Source organism: Zerene cesonia, chromosome 7 (assembly GCF_012273895.1).
Source record: "Zerene cesonia ecotype Mississippi chromosome 7, Zerene_cesonia_1.1, whole genome shotgun sequence".
Taxonomy (NCBI): domain Eukaryota; kingdom Metazoa; phylum Arthropoda; class Insecta; order Lepidoptera; family Pieridae; genus Zerene; species Zerene cesonia.
In genome coordinates, this window is record NC_052108.1 from 3,993,524 (window position 1) to 4,017,989 (window position 24,466).

At 33.7% G+C, this 24,466-nt stretch overlaps 3 protein-coding genes across 3 annotated transcripts; 2 read left to right on the plus strand and 1 right to left on the minus strand.

Annotated features, from left to right (window-relative positions):
* Window positions 1–1,294: 1,294 nt before the first annotated feature.
* Window positions 1,295–13,209, plus strand: LOC119840916 (probable helicase senataxin). The gene is made up of 16 exons (XM_038367696.1): window positions 1,295–1,688; window positions 2,569–3,547; window positions 3,633–4,461; window positions 4,552–4,712; window positions 5,034–5,168; window positions 5,261–5,499; window positions 6,554–6,662; window positions 7,166–7,327; window positions 7,761–7,900; window positions 8,462–8,581; window positions 8,673–8,806; window positions 9,498–9,642; window positions 10,178–10,418; window positions 11,070–11,226; window positions 11,884–12,064; window positions 12,446–13,209. The coding sequence occupies exons 1-16, from the start codon at window positions 1,506–1,508 to the stop codon at window positions 12,590–12,592; spliced, it is 4,062 nt and encodes a 1,353-aa protein (XP_038223624.1). The 5' UTR covers window positions 1,295–1,505; the 3' UTR covers window positions 12,593–13,209.
* Window positions 13,210–15,804: 2,595 nt separating this feature from the next.
* On the minus strand, window positions 15,805–21,884 carry LOC119840824 (ubiquitin carboxyl-terminal hydrolase 36). The gene is made up of 11 exons (XM_038367583.1): window positions 21,394–21,884; window positions 20,935–21,162; window positions 20,537–20,690; window positions 20,241–20,415; window positions 19,959–20,072; window positions 19,707–19,871; window positions 18,448–19,436; window positions 18,056–18,290; window positions 17,687–17,830; window positions 17,300–17,415; window positions 15,805–17,216 (listed from the first exon to the last, which is right to left on the minus strand). The coding sequence occupies exons 1-11, from the start codon at window positions 21,662–21,664 to the stop codon at window positions 17,183–17,185; spliced, it is 2,625 nt and encodes an 874-aa protein (XP_038223511.1). The 5' UTR covers window positions 21,665–21,884; the 3' UTR covers window positions 15,805–17,182.
* A 478-nt stretch (window positions 21,885–22,362) lies between these two features.
* LOC119840649 (ubiquitin-conjugating enzyme E2 variant 2) lies at window positions 22,363–24,189 on the plus strand. The gene is made up of 4 exons (XM_038367341.1): window positions 22,363–22,585; window positions 22,693–22,835; window positions 23,006–23,131; window positions 23,212–24,189. The coding sequence occupies exons 1-4, from the start codon at window positions 22,561–22,563 to the stop codon at window positions 23,350–23,352; spliced, it is 435 nt and encodes a 144-aa protein (XP_038223269.1). The 5' UTR covers window positions 22,363–22,560; the 3' UTR covers window positions 23,353–24,189.
* Window positions 24,190–24,466: the final 277 nt, after the last annotated feature.

Sequence of the window (24,466 nt, forward strand, 5' to 3'; positions counted from 1 at the left end):
CTGTAGAGGAAGAGGAAACAGGAAACATTTGTGTTTTTGTATGTATATTTGTAATGTTTGCACAAAAAAAGTACTCGACCCATTTCAAAAATTCTTCTTCATTAGAAAATCCAATGAGTGACATAGACTATTTTAGTAACAAGGGCGAGGTCGGGGCGAAGCGGTAGTAGTAAATATAAGTACATTTATTGAAACAACTAGATGTGCCACACGGTTTCGGGCGCTCAACCGTAATCATTAGGCATAAATAAATAAGGTTAGGTAAACTTGAAACTGGCATATAAGCATATTATGTTCTTACCACGAAATACAAAAAATAAGGTCAAATAAAGTATATTTATATTAAATTATTTAACATTAGAATATAAACAGCATCAATGCGATAGTGCTATTAGGTAGATATTTAGAATTGTAATAATAATAATAAAATGTAAATAAAAGTGAACACCTATTTCCCTTAGTCATGCCATTACGAGTAAACGGCTTGACCGATTTCAAAAATCGCTACACCATTAGAAAGATGCAATTAGTAATTACACTGGCATAGGCTATATACATAATATGTATATATATATTATATAGCCAATGTCATTCAGTGCCGCGGTTTCACCCGTGGTACATACTTGTACATAATACAAATAAAATGTTGCAACTGAGTTAACTGGGTCCGTTTAGAATAAAATATTTTTTTGATTAGCACCACAGTATATAATACATGCTAGCAAGGTAAAAGAACACTTAATTATAGCTATCTCTTCCGGCACGAATAAGATTTTAGTTACGACATTTCCTCGTTATTGGTTACTCGCTGTTGCTCGCGTCTTCGCTTGTATCTTCACAAATAAATAACAGATGGCATATCTACATACATGTCATATATTAATAAAGCGTCATCTATTTAATCAAATTATGAATATCGGAGCGATTCTAATCCGCATCATTTTGGCTTCACAGATAAATAATATGGTACTGTATTGAATAGTCCCAAGGTAATAGATGGCAATGTGATTTTTTACTGCGACAAAAAGTAGGCTCAATAGCACCCAAACTGTCCCCAGAAACAAAGATTCTACCATAAAATAACTCGGTTGCAACACGGAAGAAAAACAAACAAAAAACTTCCCCATTATACCTAATATATAATACATTATATATTATATTATTATTCCTAAAATATCATAATTCAACACGGATGCATATATAGCTTATATAAAACCTGTATGTAGGATTGAGAATGCTTGTAAAATTTGACATCGACATATGACATATGACATATGACATAGTGTGAAGTGTGTTCAGATTCCATAATGACAGTTTATTTAAACTTTGTGGGAAACTGGGAAGCGGCGATGAAATTTTTTTTTTATTACTTTCCATGAATAAAAATATAAGTGAATAATTAGAGGGTAAGGCAAATCTAAACTGTAAAAATAAATATTGTTACCTTTACCATTACCACTTTGTAACCTAATGTAAACACAAACAAATATAATAATTTAATCAAAATGGATAAGTGGAAACTAATTCGCCAACACTTTGGAAGTGAAGAATATGAAATTAATGATGAAAAAGATGTGACTTTAGGACGAGGCATCAACAATACTATAACTATTTCAAGCATAGTTATATCTAGAAACCACTGTGTTTTTAAAGTGAAGGATAATGAAGTAACAGTAACAGATTTGAAGGTACATAGTACACTTGTTTATTAATATTATTACTTATAACTGTATAAAAAAATGATTATAACAATAGGTTAAATTCTTTAACGGACATCAATAAAGGAAGAGTTTCTATATACCCTTGCGATGTGGCCCATTTTCATTAATACATTTGTTATGAGTTGCCAGTCCTGCTTAGAAAAGCTTCAGAAAAGCTCCCAAGGTGCTCTGTTATACTCTTCATTCTTTTCCATATTGTTAGAAATCTTATTAAAAATAATAATATGACATACAAAGATTTTAATAGTATCTTAAATAATTTAATCTAGCAATTGAAAATTGCTAAGTTGACTTGAAAGAAAATGTAATGATGATACAGGGTGAACACTAAGAAATTTATTTATAAACAGTATGGTGAACAAATATATTTGAGCAATCTAATGACATTGATAGTTTGTTCTACCTCTGTGAAGTCCCAAGCCAATTTCCATGTTATCATAACACTAGACCCTACCACTCCCTAGTCTCCCAACTCTAGCCCATCAGAAAGAAATCCTACTAATATTATAAATGGGAAAGTTTGTACGGATGTGTGTATTTGTTGCATTTTCACGCAAAAAATTACTGAACCGATTGCAATGAAATTTGAAAAAAAATTGGTACGTACATAGCTGAACAACTGGAATAACATATAGGCAACTTTTTATCCCGATGTTCCTACGGTATACGGATACACGGGTGAAACCACGGGGTGTAGCTAGTCTCCCATAATGCAGTCTCAGCTTTCTACTGCATATGCTTATTAATATTCTAAGCCACACTCTTATGCAATTTCCAAAGTAAGATTTAGATTTTATTCATTGATTGTTAAACAGGATAAATATTAAATATCTATATCTTGTTTCAGAGTTCAAATGGTATATATGTAGGTTTAAAAAAAATTCCTCCAAATATTCCATATTCATTAAGTGAAAATGATATTATTGGACTTGGTTGGACAGTTGGAGCTGCACTTTCTGCTATTAATGATAATGAGAAATATGTGTTTAAATTAATTAAAGAAAAAGCCAATAGACCCATTAAAAATAGAATTCAATTTCAAAATGAAGATGAAAGTAATGAAACAAAATCATCTTTGAAAAGAAAGCTAAGCTTATCCCTAGACAAAATAAAAAAAGAAAAAAATGACGATAATAATGCTGTTTGTGTATTATCAGATAGTGATAATGAAGAAAATAAAAAAAATAGTCAATCTAATGTTAAAAAATTTAAGTTAGAGCAAGAACATTTGGCTAATATAAAAACTGAAAATGATGAATTACAATATGATGCATTTACAATAAAACAAGAGTATTTGGGTCATGATGATGATGATGAGCCAATTCAAATTGATAGTGATAGTGACACTGAATCACAACATTGGTATTTAAGACTCTCCCAGAGCTCTCCAGGAAAACCATTCATAAAAATACCTGCTGAAAAACAGAGAGAAAGTTCACAAGAAAATTCCTACAGTCAATGGGATGATGTTGTACCAATGGATGATGATGAAGACATCTATTTACATGACTTAATCACAATTCCTCCTGAGCCTCCTAAAAGCGACGAAAACAATGTTAACCACCCGCATTCTGATAAGGAAGAAGTTAATAAAGTACCTAATACAATATTTAATAGTCATGGTATAGTTGAAAAAAATTCTACACCTCTAGATGTCAATGACAAAGTTGATGGTATTCAAAGTAATGATATCATCACACACATGGCAGGTTCAAATATAACCAGTGCTACACACAATGAACCAGTATACACAAAGGCAGCACAATTAATTGATCCGCTTTATAAACCAAATAAAAGAAAATCAAAAGCCAATCAAGATTTTGAATGTAATATTTTAATACTTTTTATTTACAAGTTGTTAAGTTATATAACAAATAGAGTAATTTCATAATATTTTTTCTGTATTTTCAGTCAAACTCAAAAGTAAAAATGATAAAACTACCCAGAAATCCAATAAGTCAATACCAAAACAAAGCATAAGTAATTCACAAAAAGAAGAACGTAAAAGGAAATTGAAAGAAATTGCACACAAAGAAAAAGAAGCTGGAGATTCAGAAAATAGTTCAAACAATACACATAAAGCAGTAGTTAACATTAAAATAACTAATTCTAACCGGGGTGCATTTTTAAGTAATGTTGTTCATGCTACTATTAAACCTATGAAGAAGAAAAGTACAGATAAGACAGAAGAAACAAATAAATCCACAACAACTTTGGATAAAATTGATATTCCTTCTGATTTGAAAGAAAAACAACATAGGGAAGAGACAAAACTGGTTAAAACAAAGGGAAAAAGAAAAAGTAGATCTAAGAGTTCAAAAAATAAAAATAGTCAGAAAACTCAGTCAAAAGCTCCTGCACCTATAAAAACGATTAAACCATTAATGGAGGTTGACATTTTTAGTTTTTCTGGAAAACCAGTATCAAAAGTAGAACCTTTTCCTACTAAGAAAATTAAAAAGAAAGTCAGATTTTCAGATGTAGCACCAGAAGTTCATGTCTTTGAAATTGAACCAGGGAATAAAATGAAAGAAATTAAATCTATTAAAACATCATTGGTAGATGCAAGACAGATGCCTATTTTCTCACTAGAAAAACTAACTTTAATGAAAATTCTAAGGTGGAACCCACACTGGCTAGATGAACAAACTACTAACAATGAACCACCACCTATATTGGGACATAATAGCACACCCATGGCAATATTTCACTCTTTTAATAGTCACAAACAATATATACAGTAAGAAATTTTGTGGACACTTAATGTTGCAATATTTTGGCTTCTTAATGATGAATTTATTCATTATATTGTACAAATATATTTTTTTAGGTTAGTTGGAGACTTATTACTAATGGAAATATGGGAATGTTTGACACAAGGGCACATGAGAACTCGCAATCAACCAAAGCTACTACAAATGAGAATTGAAAACTTACCACCCGTGCCTCCACTGGAAAGAAGTTTCGAACTGTTTAACCTTAGTGTAAACAGTAAGAAATGTTATCTATTTTACATATTTTATATGTGATTTCTAAATGTTTCTATGCTTTTACTTTAGAAATTAGAAATATTTACAAATATTGCTTTAGAAATCACGCTAAATCGTCAAATTAAGAGTCAAGCATAATACAAGAAATCATTTTTGAAATTCAGAATTGAAGAGTTGTTATTATGTTAAACGTATTTTACAAAAAATTACGATTTGACACGAATTTGGCATCTAGAGGTCAATGAAATTCCAATTCTTAGTTGAATCAGATAGTGTTCCAGTAAAATAATGTTTTAATTTATAAAAAAAAACTTATTTCCAGTATCCATGCCAACAACTGATGCAAAGAGTGCACCTAGAGTAGGTGATATATTATTGGTGGAATTTGGACCAGAACATGCTCGAAATATTAGATTTTTCTTTGTACATAATGTAAGAACATTACCCGCTCCTCCCAGTAAGTTGAAAAATAATTCTATTGACAGTTTTTCATATACATATTTTTTTTATTACATAATTTATATACATAACATATTGGTATATTTTCAGATAATAAGAATACATTCTTCAGTATATCACTTTACACCACATTTACCGAAAGAATGAAGATATTAAAACCGGGTGAACTTTTGCTAGGCCGAAATCTTGCTTATATAAATAAGGAGTTAATGTTGTTTGAAGCCATGGAGTATTTGTCGGGATCACCTCTCAGTGAAGCTATACTAAAACCTGAACCACATCATTTTATGAGATATCAAAATAATCCTGCAATAAGCATGAAGTCTGAAGTAAGTGTAATTTCAATAATTTACCTTTTTTTTTTTTCTATTCACTTGTTTAGCTTTCTTTTTCTGGTTATTTATAAAAAGTTGAGAAATCAAAAAACACGATCAATTAATAACAATAAATTTTTATATTGTCATATTAATATACTAAATTTATTTATATAAAAAAATATTTAAATACATTGTATTGAATGATAACAAATAAACATGGACTTTATTCGATATGGAATACAATTTCGCCAAGGCTGGGAACTTCATTTAAATTCCTAATAAATAGTTATGACTTACTGGAGTTCCAATATTTGCAATACAGATGTAGTGTAACATCAATTTCAATACTCATGAAAACGAATTGGAATCCATATTATATGCTATGAAAGAAAGGGTTAATTTTACCCAATTATTTAAAAGAACCCCTCAAAGAAGTTTAGGTAATTACATGTATTAAAATGACACAATAATTAATTATTACTTTTGTGAAGTGGCAATACTCTCTACATAAAAATCTATTTAATCTATATCTATTTATTTTTTTAGTTTTTAATTGATAGGTTTGAAAAATGTAAAGAATAGTATAATAATAATAACTTTGGCCAGATGCGGGTTGGTAGATGTCACATGTAGTCTTTATCATGAGGCGGTGTGGCGAAAGCCGCAGGGATCAAATTCCGCCTCGTGTTCTTTTTTACTTATTATAAAATAAATAAACATACGCCTTATATACATACATGCGAGTATTAAATGATATTCAGTTTGGAAGCCAGTGCAATGCGAAAAATGCATAGCCATAGCGGAGAAAGACGACTCCATATAAGTTTTAATAATTAATAATTTTAGAAGTAAATACTTTTTAAAAAGAGTATTATCTTCTGCATCTATACACGATGTACATATAAAGAAGCTAAAAATAACAAACAAAATTATAATGGTTGAAAAATTTTGCGAAATAAAATGGAAAAAATAGCATAAATATGTGATTAGGGAATGTTTGTTTATACCTATGTTATCAACAATTTTAAACTAATATTAAATTACATCAACTATAACATAATTTCAGTGGATAGCATCTTTGAATGAAAGTCAGAAACGAGCAGTGGTAGCCTCCGTTAGCGCGGCGTTGGGTGACCGGCCGAGCATACAAATGGTACAAGGACCTCCAGGCACAGGTATATGCAGTTATTATACTTAAGGTGTGAATTCTTAAATGAGTGATTAAAATATAAATAATCGCTAGAATAACTTCCTTTCTAATTTTTTCTATATATTTAAAAAAACTGCACTTTAGCTAGCACACATGCACACTATGCGTGTCAGCTATTGTCATGGGTATATGCTAACTGGAATGCATGCAAATACATGCATTTGATAAGCAAGTAGATTGCACACATTTTTTATGACAAGCATGTGTGTTCCGGCCTTAAAACAGACCAGTTGCTTGCAGAGAAGTAAATGGCACATATAAGTGATTAATATAATCACTAGCACAGTGATTATATTTGCAAGTTTAACTTGCATTCAATTTGATTGATGTCTTTTACTCTTTCATGCAAAATCAGCCTATAAATAGTCTAGACAAGTACATACGCTAATTCACATCCGGATATCAAGCAAGTGTAGTCGCGGGATCCGGCTTGTTATCTATATAATTATATTGATCATTTTGTTTCAGGAAAATCAAGAGTTATTTGTTCAATGGTAATGTCATATTTCTATGACGCGAACGGCAAGAGACAACAGAACCGAGGGAAGATATTAATTTGCGCGACGAGTAACGCCGCGGTCGACGAACTCGTTATTAGGTTATTGAATATACGACAGAACTTACCGAAACGTGAGTATAAATCATAGGTTAAACTTTAACTTAATAAAAGGTCTAAAATATCACGTACGCCACAGACTGTATTTATTTATTGTTTGTTTCCTATTTTTTTTTTTTTTAATGTCTCCTGACGGTAACTGATCACCACCGCCCATGAACAGATATAATAGTGCCGAATGCGCTGCCCGCTTTTAAGACGTAAGGGACAAATAAAGCATTGGCGATTGGAAAAAGGAAATGGACTACAAAGGGTGAATCAAAGGAAACTGGCCCCTGGCCCCTCCAATCACCATACGAAAAATAGCAGCACGCTACTATTTTGCGTCGGTTTATTGTGGGGTGTGGTACTTCCCCGGTGCGAGCTGGCCAACTCCCACATTAAAAGTTGTTCCAATTTATAAAATTAAAACAAATTTTGAGAAAATATAAAAGGAAATGTAAACAGAGGAGCGTTTCCGCATGGTGCGCGTGGGGCGCGTGGAGGCGATGCACAGCCGCGCGCGCGACGTCAGCTCGCAGCAGCTCGCGCTGCGCGACGCCGCGCGCCTCCACGCGGAGCCCGCGCACGCCGTGCTCGCCGAGGAGGTACTTCTATTGTTTGATACGAGAGACGTCAAGTGTAAACTATACTAACCGTTATTTTTTTTTTGCTGACTAGACTGTAAAGGAGTGTGTGTGAAGTCACGTGTCCCCTAGTGGGATATGGGGCAAATGATATTCATCTGTTTCACTGATCGATTTTCTTTATGGACAAGTGGTCAGCTCTCTGTGTCTTGCCAGACCGAGTCATTTTTTTGTACGTCCCCACCGGGATTCCTACCCAGGACCCCTTTGTTAACCACTGTACTAAGGAAGCGGTCATAAAATCTATAAAGGTGTGGAGAATGTTAATGTTTAAAAAATGCATAAAAATTACATAAAATCTATAAATCATACACACCCATAACGATCATAGGAATATATAGTATGAAAGTAAGTCGTGTTAGTTACACCACTTAGAACTTGGGTACTTAGAGAATTATAATGTTTTGATGGTTGATTGTGGATTTTAAAAATGTTGACTGTCAAAACATTTGAAAAACTTCTATAGGATGGAACCCTTATTAATTTTTAAATCTTATAAAAAATGCTTTCATTTGCTAACAGATATCACACTTAGAAGCCAAAATAAACATGTGGAGAACAGCTGAAAGAGAAGCAAAGGATCCAGTGCGAGTAGCATACTGCCAAGGACGGATTACGAACATTGTCAATAGAATAAATTTGGTAAGAGGGATATTGTTTACTTTTTTATTTCTTAGTGGTTTTTATAATCCCCGATTCGTGTATTATTTAATTTCTTTTTTTATTTGTACAGATAAGAAATAATGGCGGTGGATCAGGTGAAGAACTACGGCCGGATAGGCTAATAGCAGCTGAGAAGAGAATCATAGATTGTGCAGATATTATCGCAACAACGTTATCCAGTGCGCAGAACAATAAGATGAGAGGGTATGTATTAAACATTTAAAATTACATGTTAATCTTTTTCTGACTTTTTCTTTTACATATGCATAAGATTTTGCTTTTTGAACAATTTCATTATTTTAGGTCGACGTACAAAAGTACAATCTATATAAGATGTTGTTTTTTGGTTGTTGGTTGACCTATAAGTTCCATTTTTTCAGGGTCTTAAGGCAACATAGACTCATGTATTTTTCACCAATTTCAGCTTATATCTTAAGCCATTGCTAAGAAAAAGGTATAGCCGGTTATTTGTCCAATGAAGTGTTATATAGATTTTCTTTCCTTTGGAGATACGGAGCACTTATAAAACGGGTGTAACTATTGTATCGCATTGTATAAAAAAACAATAGCAAAAGTGTAGTAGTGCTTTAGGAGGAAAAGGAATGGGTAACGTAGATTAGGGATAGGGATATATAGGGTTACAATTAAGGGGATTTTTTAAACATACTGTATAGAAAAGATATATTAGTGTGTATTGTAAACGTGCCAGATTTGGTTAACGCAGGTTTAACCGTTTAGTAATTTTATCTCTAATATTTCTTTTATGCCAGGGACAACCCATAAGTTTAATATATATACAGAATACATTAAAGAAATATGTTGCTTGTTATTTTTATGCCGTAATTGCGACAACGCAAACGGTTATTAACGAAAGTGGAGTGGTTGCATGTGGCAGGGTGCGGGGCCGCATCGCGCTGTGCGTGGTGGACGAGGCGGGGCAGGCCATCGAGCCGGAGACGCTGGCGCCGCTCACGCTGCACGCCACGCGCCTCACGCTCGTCGGCGACCCGCAGCAGCTGCCCGGCTTCATCTGCTCGCAGGTGCAAGCCGCAAACACGAGCCGATATATATATAATTTTTTTATGTCATAATGGGCAACTGAGCTGGTAGTTCGCCTGATGGTAAGCGATCACCACCGCCCGTGAACATTCGCAGAGGTAGTTTTAGCTGCCCGTTTTTAAGAGGTATGGGATAACTAAAGGATTGACGACTGGAAAGAAGTAATGGGCTGGAAAGGATGGGGAAAAGGAAACGGGCCTCCGAAAATTATTCTACATACTACACTAAGAGATATCGTTGATCTATACTATATGGCTCTGAGGGCCTACCGTCACCTTTAACAAAAATTGATGACGTCACCAAATGGGCTAGAAAATTATCATGTATACTCTGAAATAACGGTGTTGCGGTACGATACGACAAAATAACATTATACTGAGACTGCTATTAGAGGTGGTGGTAATCCTAGACAGAAAATTCTTTCCCAATGCCAGTAAGGAAGCATCCATTAATAACGTTATTACATATATTCAATTTATGTCTCACACTGGCAACATTTACCTTTTTCCCCGCTAGCGCGCCAAGAAGCACGGCCTCGGCGAGAGTCTGTTCGCGCGGCTCACGTCGTGCAGCGAGCACTGGAGCGCGAGCCCGGTGGTGTTGCTGAACCAGCAGTACCGCATGCACCCCGACATAGCCGACTACCCGAACCGCGCCTTCTACGACCGCCGCATCCTCAGCGTGCCGCGACCCCCCATCGATTGGAACATCCCGCCATACATGATCGTCGGGATTAGCAGCGGGGATAAAGGACAGGGTTAGCTTTTACGTATTTTGCGAATGAACGGGGGAGAGAGTAATGAATAGGAAGCGGAAGCCAGCTGTTATATAGGCCTATTATGGTAGTTCCAAGTACTGTAGTACTGATCCAATTTTGAAAGGATCGCGAATTATTTATACTCTGCAGACAACTACACAATTATGTGTCAGTTAAAAAAAAAAATGCCAAAACTACACTAACTGAAAAAAACTACACAATAAACTTTTTGCTCTATCATAATGATCAAAGGGCATGGAATGTATAAGTTACAAACAACAACAGAACAATGTGATTAGGTAACAAATAACACTATATTTCACTTAATAAACAAAGATACTTTAAAAGGATAAATTATCGCGACCTTCCGAATGATTAGGTTAAATTAGGCTATTCCCAATCACTTGTAAAAGTTTATACGGATAGAAAATTACTACATAATATTAAACAAAGTCACTTTCTCTGTCCCTATGTCCCTTTATGTGCTTAAATCTTTAAAACTGTGCAACGGATTTTGATAGGGTTTTTTGTTAATAGATAGTGATTCAAGAGAAAGGTTTATATGTATAATGACATCAATTAAGCTACTTCCAATTAACGCGTGCGAAGCCGCGGGCAACAGCTAGTATGATGTATGTGCTATATATCCAGGGTCGTCGGGCGCCAACGAGATGGAGGCGGCGGGCGTGTCGCGGCTGGCGGCGGCGCTGGGCGGCGCGGCGCGCGCGCGCGGCCTGTCGCTCGCCGTCATCACGCCCTACGCGGCGCATCGCGACCTCATCAAGAAGCTCCTGCGCCAACTTGACGCGTCAGTGTGCACACGGATCTCGTTGTGCTATATTCACATGCGCATTCACACTCTCACATTAGAAGTGACTTTTGTTTCGAGTATTAAATAGTGTGTTTAATCCGATTGAATCACTGTTATATGGCCTTTAGCGATTCTACTCGTTTTCTCCGCAATAACCCCATAGTGGTATTATAATACCGCTTCTTTCTAATAAAATTTGTAAGAATGTAATTTTGCGCAAAAACCACTGAACGGATTTGTTGTTACTTGTAGTAAGTATACCAAAATAACACATAAGATATATAAAATTCAAACACCACCGGACAGATGGGGCTGAAATTTGACATATGATACGAAGAAAAGATATTGATAAATTCTAACCCCAAGGGTATAAAATACGGGATGAAAGTTTGTACCGTGAAAATTTAGTAGGACCGATCGGGCGAAGCTGCAGCTACACATAAAAGGTATTTAACACCACTGCATATTTGTATATTGTATGGTAAATCATTTAAAACTGAAACAAATCATCATTCTTCTAGGTAATTTTTTACATTTAAAGTCCATTTCGTCGGTCGTTTTCATTCAATCAAATTAAACACGTAAATGAAACAGATTGATGGTAAACAAATATAGATCACTATAGCTGTACACTAATGAGAAGGCGGCACGCAGGTCGGAGAGCGCGGAGGTGAACACGGTGGACAGCTTCCAGGGGCAGGAGCGCGACGTGGTGGTGGTGTCGCTGGCGCGCTCGCACGGGCTCGGCTTCCTCGCGGACGCGGGCCGCATGAACGTGCTGCTCACGCGCGCGCGCCACGCGCTGCTCGTCTGCCTCAACCCGCTCGCCGTCACCGTGAGATCCTTTATGCTCACACGCACGTGCTAACGCGCACACGTACACGTACACGTGCACACGTACACGTACACGTACACCCGCACACACACACAACCGCACACCCGCACACGCACACGTGTACATACATAACGTATCGACGTCGCTCATTTGTTCCCACTGTAGAGGTGTAACACGGTTTAACTGTTTGTTCAGGGGTACTTGGTGTACCCTACGGGTATTTGGTGAAGTCGATGCGTGCAAACAAATTTAAATTCAAATCAATTAAGAGTTTGCGAACATACATAATATTATATGTACTTCGTTTAAGTTTTTCTATCTAGTAAAAAAGAAAAAGCGATAATCTTTTTCACACAATACTATTTTTTTCTCGTTTTGCAGAAAAATCATCAGTGGCGTACGCTTTTAGAAGATTCACAACAAAGAAGACTTTATACCAGCTTACCAAATAAAATGTGCCGAATGCCGTCTTCTGGACAAGATGATGAAGATATACTTCAATACATATGTAATAAAAAAAGAAAATAAATCTCCACTAAATATTGATTGTACATATTCGTCGAGCTATTTTTTTCTTTCGCAATTGGTCACATTACTAACATTACTTCTATAAATTTCATGTATTTATACTGCCAAATGATAATAGTATAATCTAGCCTTTTTCTAATAATTCTAATAATTTTTGTAAACAACCTTTATAAAAAAGTTTTTATACAGTTCTAATATATGCTATATACAATAGCAATTAGCATTCGCTCTACATGCGATAAGACATAACATGTAATAAATATAAAAGAAATAAATTAGTAAGTAGAGCTGCTGATGAACTTATTTAATCAATCAAATATTGATAAAAAATGTATAATATGTATCGGAAAGTTAAAAAAAAAGTCCAGTGCCTTGTTTCTATTAATATAATCAATTCTTGACAAATAAACATGTGAAACACTATAAAAAAGCAAGTATCACAAAGCTGATAGCAGTTATTTCACGCCCTTTTAGGCGATATACCTTCATATTTAAATATAAAATTAAACTTAATCAATAAACAAAAGTACAATTAATGCTAGACATAAGTAATTGTACTCTGTATGTAGTTTAAAGACATCTATAATTAATTGAATAAAAAATTTGTACATAATGAATCTATTGACTTTCGTTCATTCACATACAATTTTTATATATAATTTGATAGACTTTTAGTTTGAAGACATAATATCATGGGCCGTGGTGTTACTATATTTTAACATCCGCTTAATTATTGAAAAAAAATTATTAGGTCGTAACTGAATGACGTACTGTCTACTACGTACTGCATTACGACATGCATTATGACACGAGATGAAATTCATATTTATAAGCTCCCGTAGGGAATCAAACCCGAAATGCTGTCATTGCCGAATTAAGATGCCACATATTTTGACATCATAGCTGCCAAGCCGATTTTCGGAAACCAAAATTGCGTTCGCGTATATACGTTGGCGAATATAGGACTCTCAAAATATGCACAATATTTTGAGTCCTAAACTGCGGCGCACCTACATCCATTGATTACGACAACATTTCGCTCGTGCGCGTGCATGTTTTTCCAGTCGTCCTTTCCTTATACCTTACCCTTGAAAGCGGGCAGTTCATTCGCAGAGACACTACCTCTGCTATAGTTCATGGGCGGTGGTGATCGCTTACCATCTAGAGAACTACCAGCTCAGTTGCCCGCTATATACAAAAGAAATTGTTCCGTTTTTAGGTTACATTGTGGATACACAAATGTGGGGTCTTTATTAGTTTTAACTATATCCTGGACCTATTATTATAACTAAGCGTTTATAGTCTCCACGAACCGATTTTCATATTGGGCGACTTAAATGAAATGTCTGCATCTAAAAGTCCAGTGACAAATGTTCCAGATCTCGATTATTTTAACACGTTGGCTGCTGAAACACATCTGTTGTGTAAAAATGCTTGGAACCAAGGATGCGGCTTTACACGCCTAGCGTGTGGAAGCCGGCATCGCGTCTCCTGTGAGTAAAACACGCTGTGCGTGTTTTATTTTCTAAGCCGCCAGTGCGTGCGGGCAACACATTTTTATCATAAAATATATTTTTTATGATTTCTTCCATTTTTATTATTTTCTTTGTTTAGATAGTTAGGATGTAATTTTAATAAAACGAAAAAGAAAATATTTTGTACAAATAATAAAAAAAGAAAACATAAATTTACGTTGGACAACGTTTTATATACAAAATAACCTCTCTAATATCATTGGTTGACGATAAATTGATACGCTGTTATATTAACACTCCGAAGCAGAATATCTGAAGCGCGTTCAGCATGAAACTTTTATTGCTAATCTATATTCTATAAGAAAGAATATCTTTATGTACGAGTGTTAACAAATCAAATTCTAGTATTTTCTTGTGTTTGATTTTACACGAGTATTATACATTTAGAAATTCAAACTTTTTAACGGATTTTGAACGCGAATCATTCATTATATTATTAACCCGACGTGAAGTGTTCGAAACGTCGGGTTAATAATATAATGAATAAATCGCGTTTAAAATCCGTTAAAAAGTTTTTAATTTCTAAATGTATAATACTCTAAAAAGTTTAAGGAGAGGTCGTTATTCGTACCTTTTCAGCTCATTGTTCATTATAATATATAAAGTATTTTGAATAAAATACAAATATGTGTGCAGAAAAATAAAGACTACTGTAATTTCTTTAAAAATAAATCGCGATATCAGAAATAGAATAATAATATTAAAAAAAAACAAATTTAGAACACACACGGTGTGTCCGCCCGTACAGCTGGCTCGAGTCTATGCACACGCGCAGCGTGGGCTCCCGCACCAGGGACAAAAGCGGTACGGCAAGATTGCCGCCGGTGCGGGAGACACGCTGAGCGTGTCATAGCCGCATCGCCGGATGAAAAAAGTTTCTGGATCAGCAGTGAAAAAGGCGACAGAATATGACCATCAAACCGAACAACTTTTGCTAAGACATCATTTCTATTTATAGTGTAGGGAGTTCCACATCTTCGATTTTTATAAGTCGACAGCAAATACTCTTCACGTCAATATTTGTTATGGTACAATTTTTATATCTCTTATAGTTTAGGTTGTCTGTTGCGCTTGAAGTAAATTTTCAATTGACCGTAACTTCGTTTTCTCTTAGCCAATTTTGATGAGTTATGACAACGCTCCTATTTATGTGCGATCCACCTCTGAAAACCACGTTCAAATCCGTTGAAAGTTTCGAAGTTATAACACAGAGACAAAAATTCCAAAAATTATTTTTTTTCTGTTACTCCCCAATAGTTGTTTTGGAAAAAATAATGTACAGACACTCGATTTTTGCTGTCTTATTATATGTATATATAAAACACGAATTTTTCATAACACAAGATAGAGGGAACATATTTCAATGAAAAAGTTTGTAGGATTTGTCGGTGCTTTGATTAGACTATCGATGTTATAAAAAATATCAAACCCGGGCGAATCCGAGTCTAGCAGCCAGTTTGATACTAAGTGTATTATCGTAAACAAAGTTATACCATAGAATGGACTTAAATATAAAGCGTATTTCATCTTGTATATTGGTGATGATGTATATATGATGGTCGAGAATTCTAGACCAACGAGGTTGATTCATTTAATAGTATAAAAACATAAATATACGTCGTTTTGTGCCTTTATTGTAGTAAAATAATGTTTTACTGTTAAAATAAAACTACAAAATCGGATAGTAAGATTGCTTTATGCATTTAGTGGATGGTCACCCACACTAACTTAACAAGTCGAAAATTATACTATTATACAATTAAAATGAGGCTTTTTTAAACATATTCTGTAACCCATGATAGTTTTAATACTTAAATAATAATTAAAATTAAATCACTCATACCTTAAAACAAGAAAGTGTTTTTATGAAACAGAGGAATCCTCATAGTCTTTTAAAATAAATAAATACCTAAACAACGGTTTTAAATCCACATCTCGTATCTAATACGACATTTTCTTGTCGGTTTTTCTCTATGTTTTACACAGTATTGTTAGGCAAGGCTATTTCATTGTAAAATGCATTCAATTTGTGATCTATAAAAATGTCAATATAAAAACAACCACATAGTGGATTATTGAGTATTGCTATATGTTTAGTCTTTCATTTTTTATAACTAATTTTATTTAAATTCAATTTTATGTCACAGGGTTTATGTTTCTTCATATTCTGTATTACAATTAGTAGCACAAAGACTCCTTACAAAAAATATTCTGGGAATATTATTAAAAGCAAACCAGTTAACACATTTAATTGGTTTATGTTTAAATTATATACACATTTAGAAAATAAAATAACAAATAAATCACCTTGTAAACAAATATAGAACTTATTTATCTATTTACTTCTAAATTAAAAAAAAATATTTCACAAATGTAATGATTTCCTGGGACTTTGAAGCACATGATGTATAATACTAAGCATAAAACTATTTTTTTTTTCATTCAGCAGTAGTAATTTTAATTGATTATACATTTAAACCTCATACTTTTAATTTGAAATGAAGTGCATAAGAAAACTAACTTTGTTATATGAACATCACATATCACTTTTAACAAATGACAAGTAATGCATAAGTAATAACTATTAAATATCAAGTAAAATTATTTGAAACAATGAGTAATAAGAATTACAGGATTAGGAAATGTATTAGGATTTAACAATACGCAAATATAGATTGAGCTAAATTGTAAACTTGAACTCTCTTGTAAACTACTTAACTAGTGAGGCATACATCATCAATAATCACATTTTGAGGGAATTTAATACATCGTTCGACTATATTAGTCACTTTTATGGTTTACACTATACAAAATACAAGTTTCACAGCATATTATAATTTTACAAAAAATAGTAAAGGCTACCTGCCATAGACACTAAAGTTTTTAGTCACAGTAAATTTCACTATATTTCTTTTTAAATAACTTTATATGGCGGTTGTGGCGTCTGAATACCAATCGGCTGCACTTAACCTATCGGCTGCTATAATATAATGTCTAGCTAATTTTAAGTCCATTCAACTATGTACATTGACAAACAGCTATTGACCGGCCAGGGTCAATGGCGCCTGTAGTGGTTCCCATTGCTGAATCTAGAAACACAATTGCATATTATACACAGGTACAAATGCAGAATGGAGTGTAATTTTCAAGAGAAAATACAATTTAAAGTTACCTATTGAATCTCTTATATTTGTTATTGCCATGATGTTTATTGAAATGATGGCCAGGTCGTCTTTCATTACGATATTTGAAGTTACTGCTACCCCAGTGCAGTTTATTTTGTTTTTCCTAGAAATAAATAAGGTATGTTGAAAATTTAAGATAATACTTATATTTAAATTGCTTCATCTTGACCACCAGGTTGTCTTAAGAGATGACTGCATTAGTAATTAGACTGCCTGTTGTGCTCTTCAGTGTGTATAATTATATGTATTTTATATTTGAACAATAAAGTACGTTTGTTTGTTTGTAAATTGTTCAATCATAATCACAATGTCTATACTCAAATAATAAATATTGAATGTCAAAAAAAAAAATCACATTTGAAAATGTGTTTTACCTGAAATGGATTATATCCATTCCGGCTACTGTTGTTGAAGCGATTGTAATGGTGGAACTTCTTAACCTTTTTCGTTCGACCTCGGTCCATTTCGTCAGTCGCATCCATAGCGCGTTTACGCTCTTCACGTTTTTCTTCAAATACCTATGGAAAGCAAATAGTAATATTTGAGGAACATATAATCTATGCAAGCATAACTATTAACTTTATATAATTAGGTACTATTTCGGCATTTGTTCATTGCCACAATGCGCTGTGAGCCTTTTCATTGTGAGCAATTTTTCTCAATTCGCGTTTTCGGTCTGTAAGCGTAATGTATAAACAAATACGGGCAAGCATTTTGCGTAAAAGTATGGTATAGTGACGAACCTGTCTCGACAGATTGCTATGGGTACCGCTCCAAGAGCTCACAGGTGCTCCGTAACCTCTATGCGAGAGGCCCTGCAAGTGCCTGGTGGTCTCTATGGTGCCGGTGGGCGGCTGCGGGGGCGGCGGCGCGGGCGGCGGGGAGCCTTCTCCGCGGGAACTCAGCGGGGACATGCTGCTCACGCTCGTGTTGGGACTCTGCTCCGTCTCCCCGGCACCTTCAGCCTTGTCCTTCAACCTGTAAATGCAATTGGAAATGTTAAATTCGTGATAATTTAGCTATCATTTCAACTTCATTATTGTTAAAATAAAATTAACCTTGAAAAATGAAAAAGTGAAGTGTTATTTAAAAAAATTACCTAAATTAAAGACATTTTGATTTCATTGAAACTTACTTTTTGTTTGTGTCTCCATTCAGACTTGGACTTAGTAGAGGAGCACTATTTTCACTGGAAACAGTCCATGCATGATGCATTCCTTTAGTAGTAACAATGAGATGTTGAGGTGACTGACATCTACTGGGCTTTGGTTTTCTTACATCCTTTGAGTCGTCTTTTCTTTGCCTTTCATCATTCAACTTATCGTACCGTTCGTCACTGCTTGATTCGGAATCGTATGGAACCAACTTTGACCCATTAGTGCCATTTCTTTGAATGTATACTGAGGGATTTCCTTTATTCATTTGTTCTTCTAACTTTTCTAAGGGTGATTTTTGTATTTTAACTATCTTACTGTTTAATATAGATTTTTCTGGCAGTTTAGGGCCTATAGGTATTATAGACCTGAGATCTGAATCCGTTTTTAAAATTTTAGGCTTGGGGCCTTCTTCAGTGCTTTGCTTTTTAATTATAAAACTTATCTTTTTATCATCAACAACTTTGAAATTAGGTTTATCTACACCATTTAACACTTTAGGAGCTGTTACTTTTTCAACTTCACCATTTTGCTTCACTACCCAAGGTTCAGAATTTGAATTACTTGTGTCTGAAGACTTACTAAGAGTTGAATTTAAAATTATAGGCTTAGGTTCAGGTTTGGAATCATTTGTCGTATTACCTAAAGGAATAGGTTTTCTGTCTTCATTTCTATAAAGGGTCAATTTGAGTGGACTTTTTTCTCTATTCAGAATACTCTCTGAAACTTGATTTCCATAAACTGCGCTAGAAGACGATGTGGTGGGTCCATTTGAGTCCTCTATAGTATTATCCTTCTCAAAGAACATTATATATGCATTTGTACCTAGCACAGCAGATAATGGCAGAGGTCGTACACAACTGTCATCAAATTGATAATAGTTGCTGTTAGGCGCTTGACCAATTGCAGTGTAATGGCCGCAGTTTTGTGAAGGACCCAAATGTGTCACTAAACTTACTAACTTATAAGACTGTAAATAAACAAAAAATTATATAAACAACTGCAATAATATAAAAGCAATACATCAAATATTATATGAAAATCTAATATATAAAATTCTCGTGTCACAGTTTTCATTGCCATACTCATCCTAAACGGCTTGCCAATTTTGATGAAATTTTTTGTGCTTATCCGGTATCTATGAGAATCAGCCAACATCTATTTTTCATACCCCAAAATGATAAGAGTAAAGCAGAACAGCGTTTGCCGGGTGCAGCTAGTAACATAGTAAATCACTTACCAATTGCTGGTGTGTGTTTTTATTATACATATATTTACTAAGGGAGATTTTCTTTCTAAATTGCACGTGTTTTGACAGCTTTCCACCGGCCAGTGAAAATCTCTTTAAGGCAATACATAACACCATTGGTGCTCTTTCAACAAAAAACTGTTTAGTTGCAGAAACCTGTGATAAGTAAAGGAAAATTAAATATTTGTAATTTCAATATTATATAATTACAACAACAACATTTGTAAAACTTTTAAAATTTACCTTTTTATTACATGATTCACATTTGTACCCAAGGTCTTCCAATCTCTCTCTTGAAAAGAAAGAATCCAACGCTTCATCTAGTGTTGAATGTTTTCTAATGTCCAAAAGCAAGTCCTATTAAAGGAAAGGAATCATTAATATTTTATATGTAAATGAGGTTATTTGAATAAATAATTTGACTTATTTCTAATTTCTAACAGCTATAAATTTTGATTATAAAAATCTTATTAATATATTGTAAATAAACCTTTATATAGTGTTATGTACTTAAAATTAAGTTACCTCAAAATGCTGGTAAGTAGTAGACAAGTGATGACATGCCAGACAGCGCACAGTTGATCTCAGATACCCACCAAGAATTTGGTTCAATGGTGTTGTTTCTTTACTGTACTGATCCAATTTATCAGAATTTATAAAATTTGATAGATAACACTTTTCCATTGCTTCAATAAGATACCTAAAATAAATCAAATGGTAATGCTAAATTACTTCATCAATGTATATAAAGACAAACAAGAAATTTTTAACTTTGCAAAAAATATCAAAATAATAAAAACTTTGTACATAAATATATATACCTTAAAAATTCATGAGCATCCTCTTGTCGTCCTGGAGTTAAATGTCTACAAATCAGGCGTAATTTGGAATACACCTGCCATGGTTTTATTGGAGCACCACCACTCTTTTGCGTCGCCATCAAAGATGCTCTCATACCACAAATAACACAAGCCTCTATAATAAACAATAAACATCCATTAATAGTCAAATCATGTCATGCATGCAAAGTTATGTTATAAAACTTTTAAGTGAGTGTAGCCACAGCAATTTATTAAAAATAAAACCTATACTGTTATGTGAATAAGAACTAAATATTTTGAAATTTTTTGTGCCCACAAAACAGATATCTTAATTGATACAAATGAAAATAATAAATGTTAATATAAAAAAATAATAGTCATCTTTATACATTTTTTACCTTGTTGGTTACATTTTTCAGAATGAATAGCTTCTGACACAAGCCAGTTGGCGAAAGCAGGTACATGGAAAAGAGCTTGCAAAGTAGAGTTTAAGTAGCATGTGTTTCCAACATTTTGCATTCCTGAGCCAGCAGCCCACGCTCCTTGCCAACCAAGTTGAACCTTTTCAAGTGGAAATAATATTCGTTTAGGCTTAGGTAAGCCCTCTTCACCAGATTTACTTTGTTCTGAAACATATTATACAGATACAAATAGTTGAATTTTTCGCGGAATATTATTTTAAGGTGTTTATTTCCGACAAGAAAAACAAACAAACAAATAAAACGAAATCTAGATATCACTTTCGAAACTTATTCCTTTCAAGTCAATATTGACATCGCGTAAAAGATAACCTCTTAGAAAACGTTATCTAGTTCACGGGCGTTGGATATCTTAATGATTATGGATTAATTTCTTACCATTAGTCTGGCCGCTTGAGTTCCCATCCTTTTTAAGAAGTTTTGTTTCCAACACAGGCTTTTTAGGTCGAATAACCACGTATTTTGATTTGAGTCCATCAAGAACATTACTTTGATAATCACCAGATTCTTCAAATTCTATCTTTGATAGAAGTACATTTTTAGCTGATGAATATAACCTACTGTCCAGTAACGATGAGTTTTGTGATTCTTCAGCCGTAAGAGATAAACGCAATGCGTTTGATACTGGGTCACAAATTGAAGCGGGCATTTTACCTCCAAAATGCACTATCACGAAAAAAAATAATCAAATTGTGATTCGACACATTGCTAATATTGTTTACAAATTTCTTGAAAAATATCGCCAGACAAACGCTTTATTTTTGTATTAAAACCATGTGTGTAACTCTAAATAAAGAGTCCACAATACGGAAAAGGAAAAACGCACACACAACCAGCCGTACGCGGTGGTGAAATCCATAGAGAAATAGGGAGCACAGATTAAAGAACCAGTCACTCCGTATGTATAGAGAGTTTAGAATCATATTAACATCAAAGATAAACGACTATAGGACGTCTATTGAGGTAAATAATAACTTATCCTCAGAAAATGCTTTTTCTTTGAAAATAATGAATTATGCTCAAAATCAAACGGCTTTGCATCTTAAAGACAAGACGAATTCCGCAGATGTAGAATCCTTATTTCTGTAGCTTTTAAAGAATCACATTGGTCTGTGGTAAACATTTATACAGTGTATCAGTAGGTATGATAGAATAGCATAACAATTACTTATTGTATAGTAATTAGAAAACATTTATAAAATTGACTAAAATTTTTATGTAAAGTGTATGAAGTGCATATATCTTCAAACATTTTTTAAATATTTATAGGTAAGTACCTAACTAAATTAGATAATGGGAATTGAGCCTATGGAAATGAGAATGGAGAATGAGATAGAAAAGTTTTTGACATTTGTCAAAGTCAGCATAAAAAATCGCTAACCTGCTCATTGAGCAGTTCGATTTTTTATTTAAATGAAATTAAATCTCGTTTATTGATGCACAATAAACAGTCAGCTTTCTAATGTAAAACATATTATTAGCGATATAATTTATTGTGCAGTAAATTACGTTTCAGTAGCTTGTAAGCGCCGGGAACTAGTGATCATGGCGAATCCGTCATCAGGCGTTGGTAAGTTTTGCGCTTGGTATTATTAAACTACTTTTTATTGAGTTTTGAGAACATTGCGCATCATTTGAATTGTAATTTTAATTTTCATTATTTTTATTCGTTTCCAGTTGTGCCGAGAAATTTTCGTCTTCTAGAAGAACTTGAGCAAGGTCAGAAGGGAGTGGGCGATGGCACAATATCTTGGGGTCTCGAGAGCGATGACGATATGACCTTGACTCACTGGACTGGGATGATAATTGGGCCACCTAGGGTAACTCTGAACATGTGTTGATTGCAATCTTATATAGTTAATTCTTTTATAATTTTTGGCTTATTTTAATTTTATGGAATCACCAACACGTAAATAAATCATGTTTAAGAGTAAAAAAATATTTACTTTATATAAATGAATGTATTTGCTAAAACGTTTTTTTTTTCCAGACTCCATATGAAAATAGAATGTATTCACTTAAAATTGAATGTGGAACTAGATATCCTGATGAGCCACCTACAGCGCGATTTATGTCTAGAATCAACATGAATTGTGTCAACAGTCAGACTGGACTTGTGAGTACTTAAATAATGTCTAAATATTAATTAATTCAGTATACAGTGATGTGTTAATAACAAAGTTTCTTCTCTTTTAGGTTGATAATAGACAAGTTCCAATTCTTGCTAGATGGCAGCGTGATTATACAATCAAGACTGTTCTACAAGAGCTGAGACGTCTCATGACACTGAAGGAAAATATGAAGCTTTCACAGCCACCAGAGGGAAGCACTTTTTAAAGTTTCCTTTTAATTACTGAGCAACCCAATCTACTGTATACTCTGCTGTGTACCTTTGTAATTTATCCTAAACTCTATTTCTTCAATTTTAAAAAATTATTATTGATCTTTATTCATAATTAGCATAAGTTAATTTTACTCATTTTTTTTCTTCAAGTTTAGTGTCATAACTTCCATGTTGCATTTAATGGGTTAATGTATTATACTATTAATATATATAAATATATATTGATGTTAGTAGATTGGGTAAATATTATGTAACTCTTAAGAACACTATAATAAGCTCTACAATTGCTGTAGAGTAACACCCATTTATGTCTTACATTACCTAAATTATTGTGGCCTTTGAAAAGTCAAACTTGCTTTTTGTATAATTAAGAGTTAGTTTTATCTTTGTTCTTGATTTCAAATGCCTGTACTTATAACAAGATTCATATTCAGTGCATTCACAAACACTGTTACATCAACTATGTTTTATATGATAGGCATAAAATTTTCATTTTCTACTTCATGTAAAATTAAGGGTTATTGAATATTTAAAAATCACTGTAAAATATTTTAGGAAATTTTTATTCTTTAGACACATAAGGTAAGAGTACTATTGATTAAACAAAGGGCTTCGCATTAGAATCTGTGTTTTCAAATATAAATGTGCAAATGATGCAGTGGTCAATATGATTGCATTTAGCACTAAGCTTGTCAAGATGTGGTAGTTCCCAAGTTCCCTCTGCATGGATTTACTGTTAAAACCAAATGCTAAGTCAAATTGTTTCATAGCCTTAATATTTTTACCAATGTATAACTAGCAAAGGTAAATAAATCAAATAATACTGTCACGATGCTTGTTTTCATTTTAATTCTAATAGTTTTTTCCAATTCTCATACCCAGGTTTTAAAAAAAGCAGTCCACATTTAATACATTTATTAAGACACAGAATATTTTAAGACATACATTCAAACTAATTAGAAAAATATAATTAACTACATAATATGATACAATTGTTTGTCCAAAATATAACACTCGATAGTGAAATAATTATAAACGATAAATAAGTTTGCAAAAGAGTACTTACTAATAATAATGACCAAGTAATGCACAAAGAGTCCCAAGTTT

What these genes read in the sequence shown, in the direction of transcription:
- LOC119840916 (XM_038367696.1), top strand. Translation starts at nt 1,506, where the DNA reads ATGGATAAGTGGAAACTAATTCGCCAACACTTTGGAAGTGAAGAATAT. An exon ending in TAACAGTAACAGATTTGAAG is followed by an intron (nt 1,689 to 2,568) that starts GTACATAGTACA and finishes ATCTTGTTTCAG; the next exon opens with AGTTCAAATGGTATATATGT. An exon ending in AGCCAATCAAGATTTTGAAT is followed by an intron (nt 3,548 to 3,632) that starts GTAATATTTTAA and finishes CTGTATTTTCAG; the next exon opens with TCAAACTCAAAAGTAAAAAT.
- LOC119840824 (XM_038367583.1), bottom strand. Translation starts at nt 21,664, where the DNA reads ATGCCCGCTTCAATTTGTGACCCAGTATCAAACGCATTGCGTTTATCT. An exon ending in GTGAATCATGTAATAAAAAG is followed by an intron (nt 19,872 to 19,958) that starts GTAAATTTTAAA and finishes TACTTATCACAG; the next exon opens with GTTTCTGCAACTAAACAGTT. An exon ending in ATGGATATAATCCATTTCAG is followed by an intron (nt 17,416 to 17,686) that starts GTAAAACACATT and finishes ATTTATTTCTAG; the next exon opens with GAAAAACAAAATAAACTGCA.
- LOC119840649 (XM_038367341.1), top strand. Translation starts at nt 22,561, where the DNA reads ATGGCGAATCCGTCATCAGGCGTTG. An exon ending in GAATCCGTCATCAGGCGTTG is followed by an intron (nt 22,586 to 22,692) that starts GTAAGTTTTGCG and finishes ATTCGTTTCCAG; the next exon opens with TTGTGCCGAGAAATTTTCGT. An exon ending in TGATAATTGGGCCACCTAGG is followed by an intron (nt 22,836 to 23,005) that starts GTAACTCTGAAC and finishes TTTTTTTTCCAG; the next exon opens with ACTCCATATGAAAATAGAAT.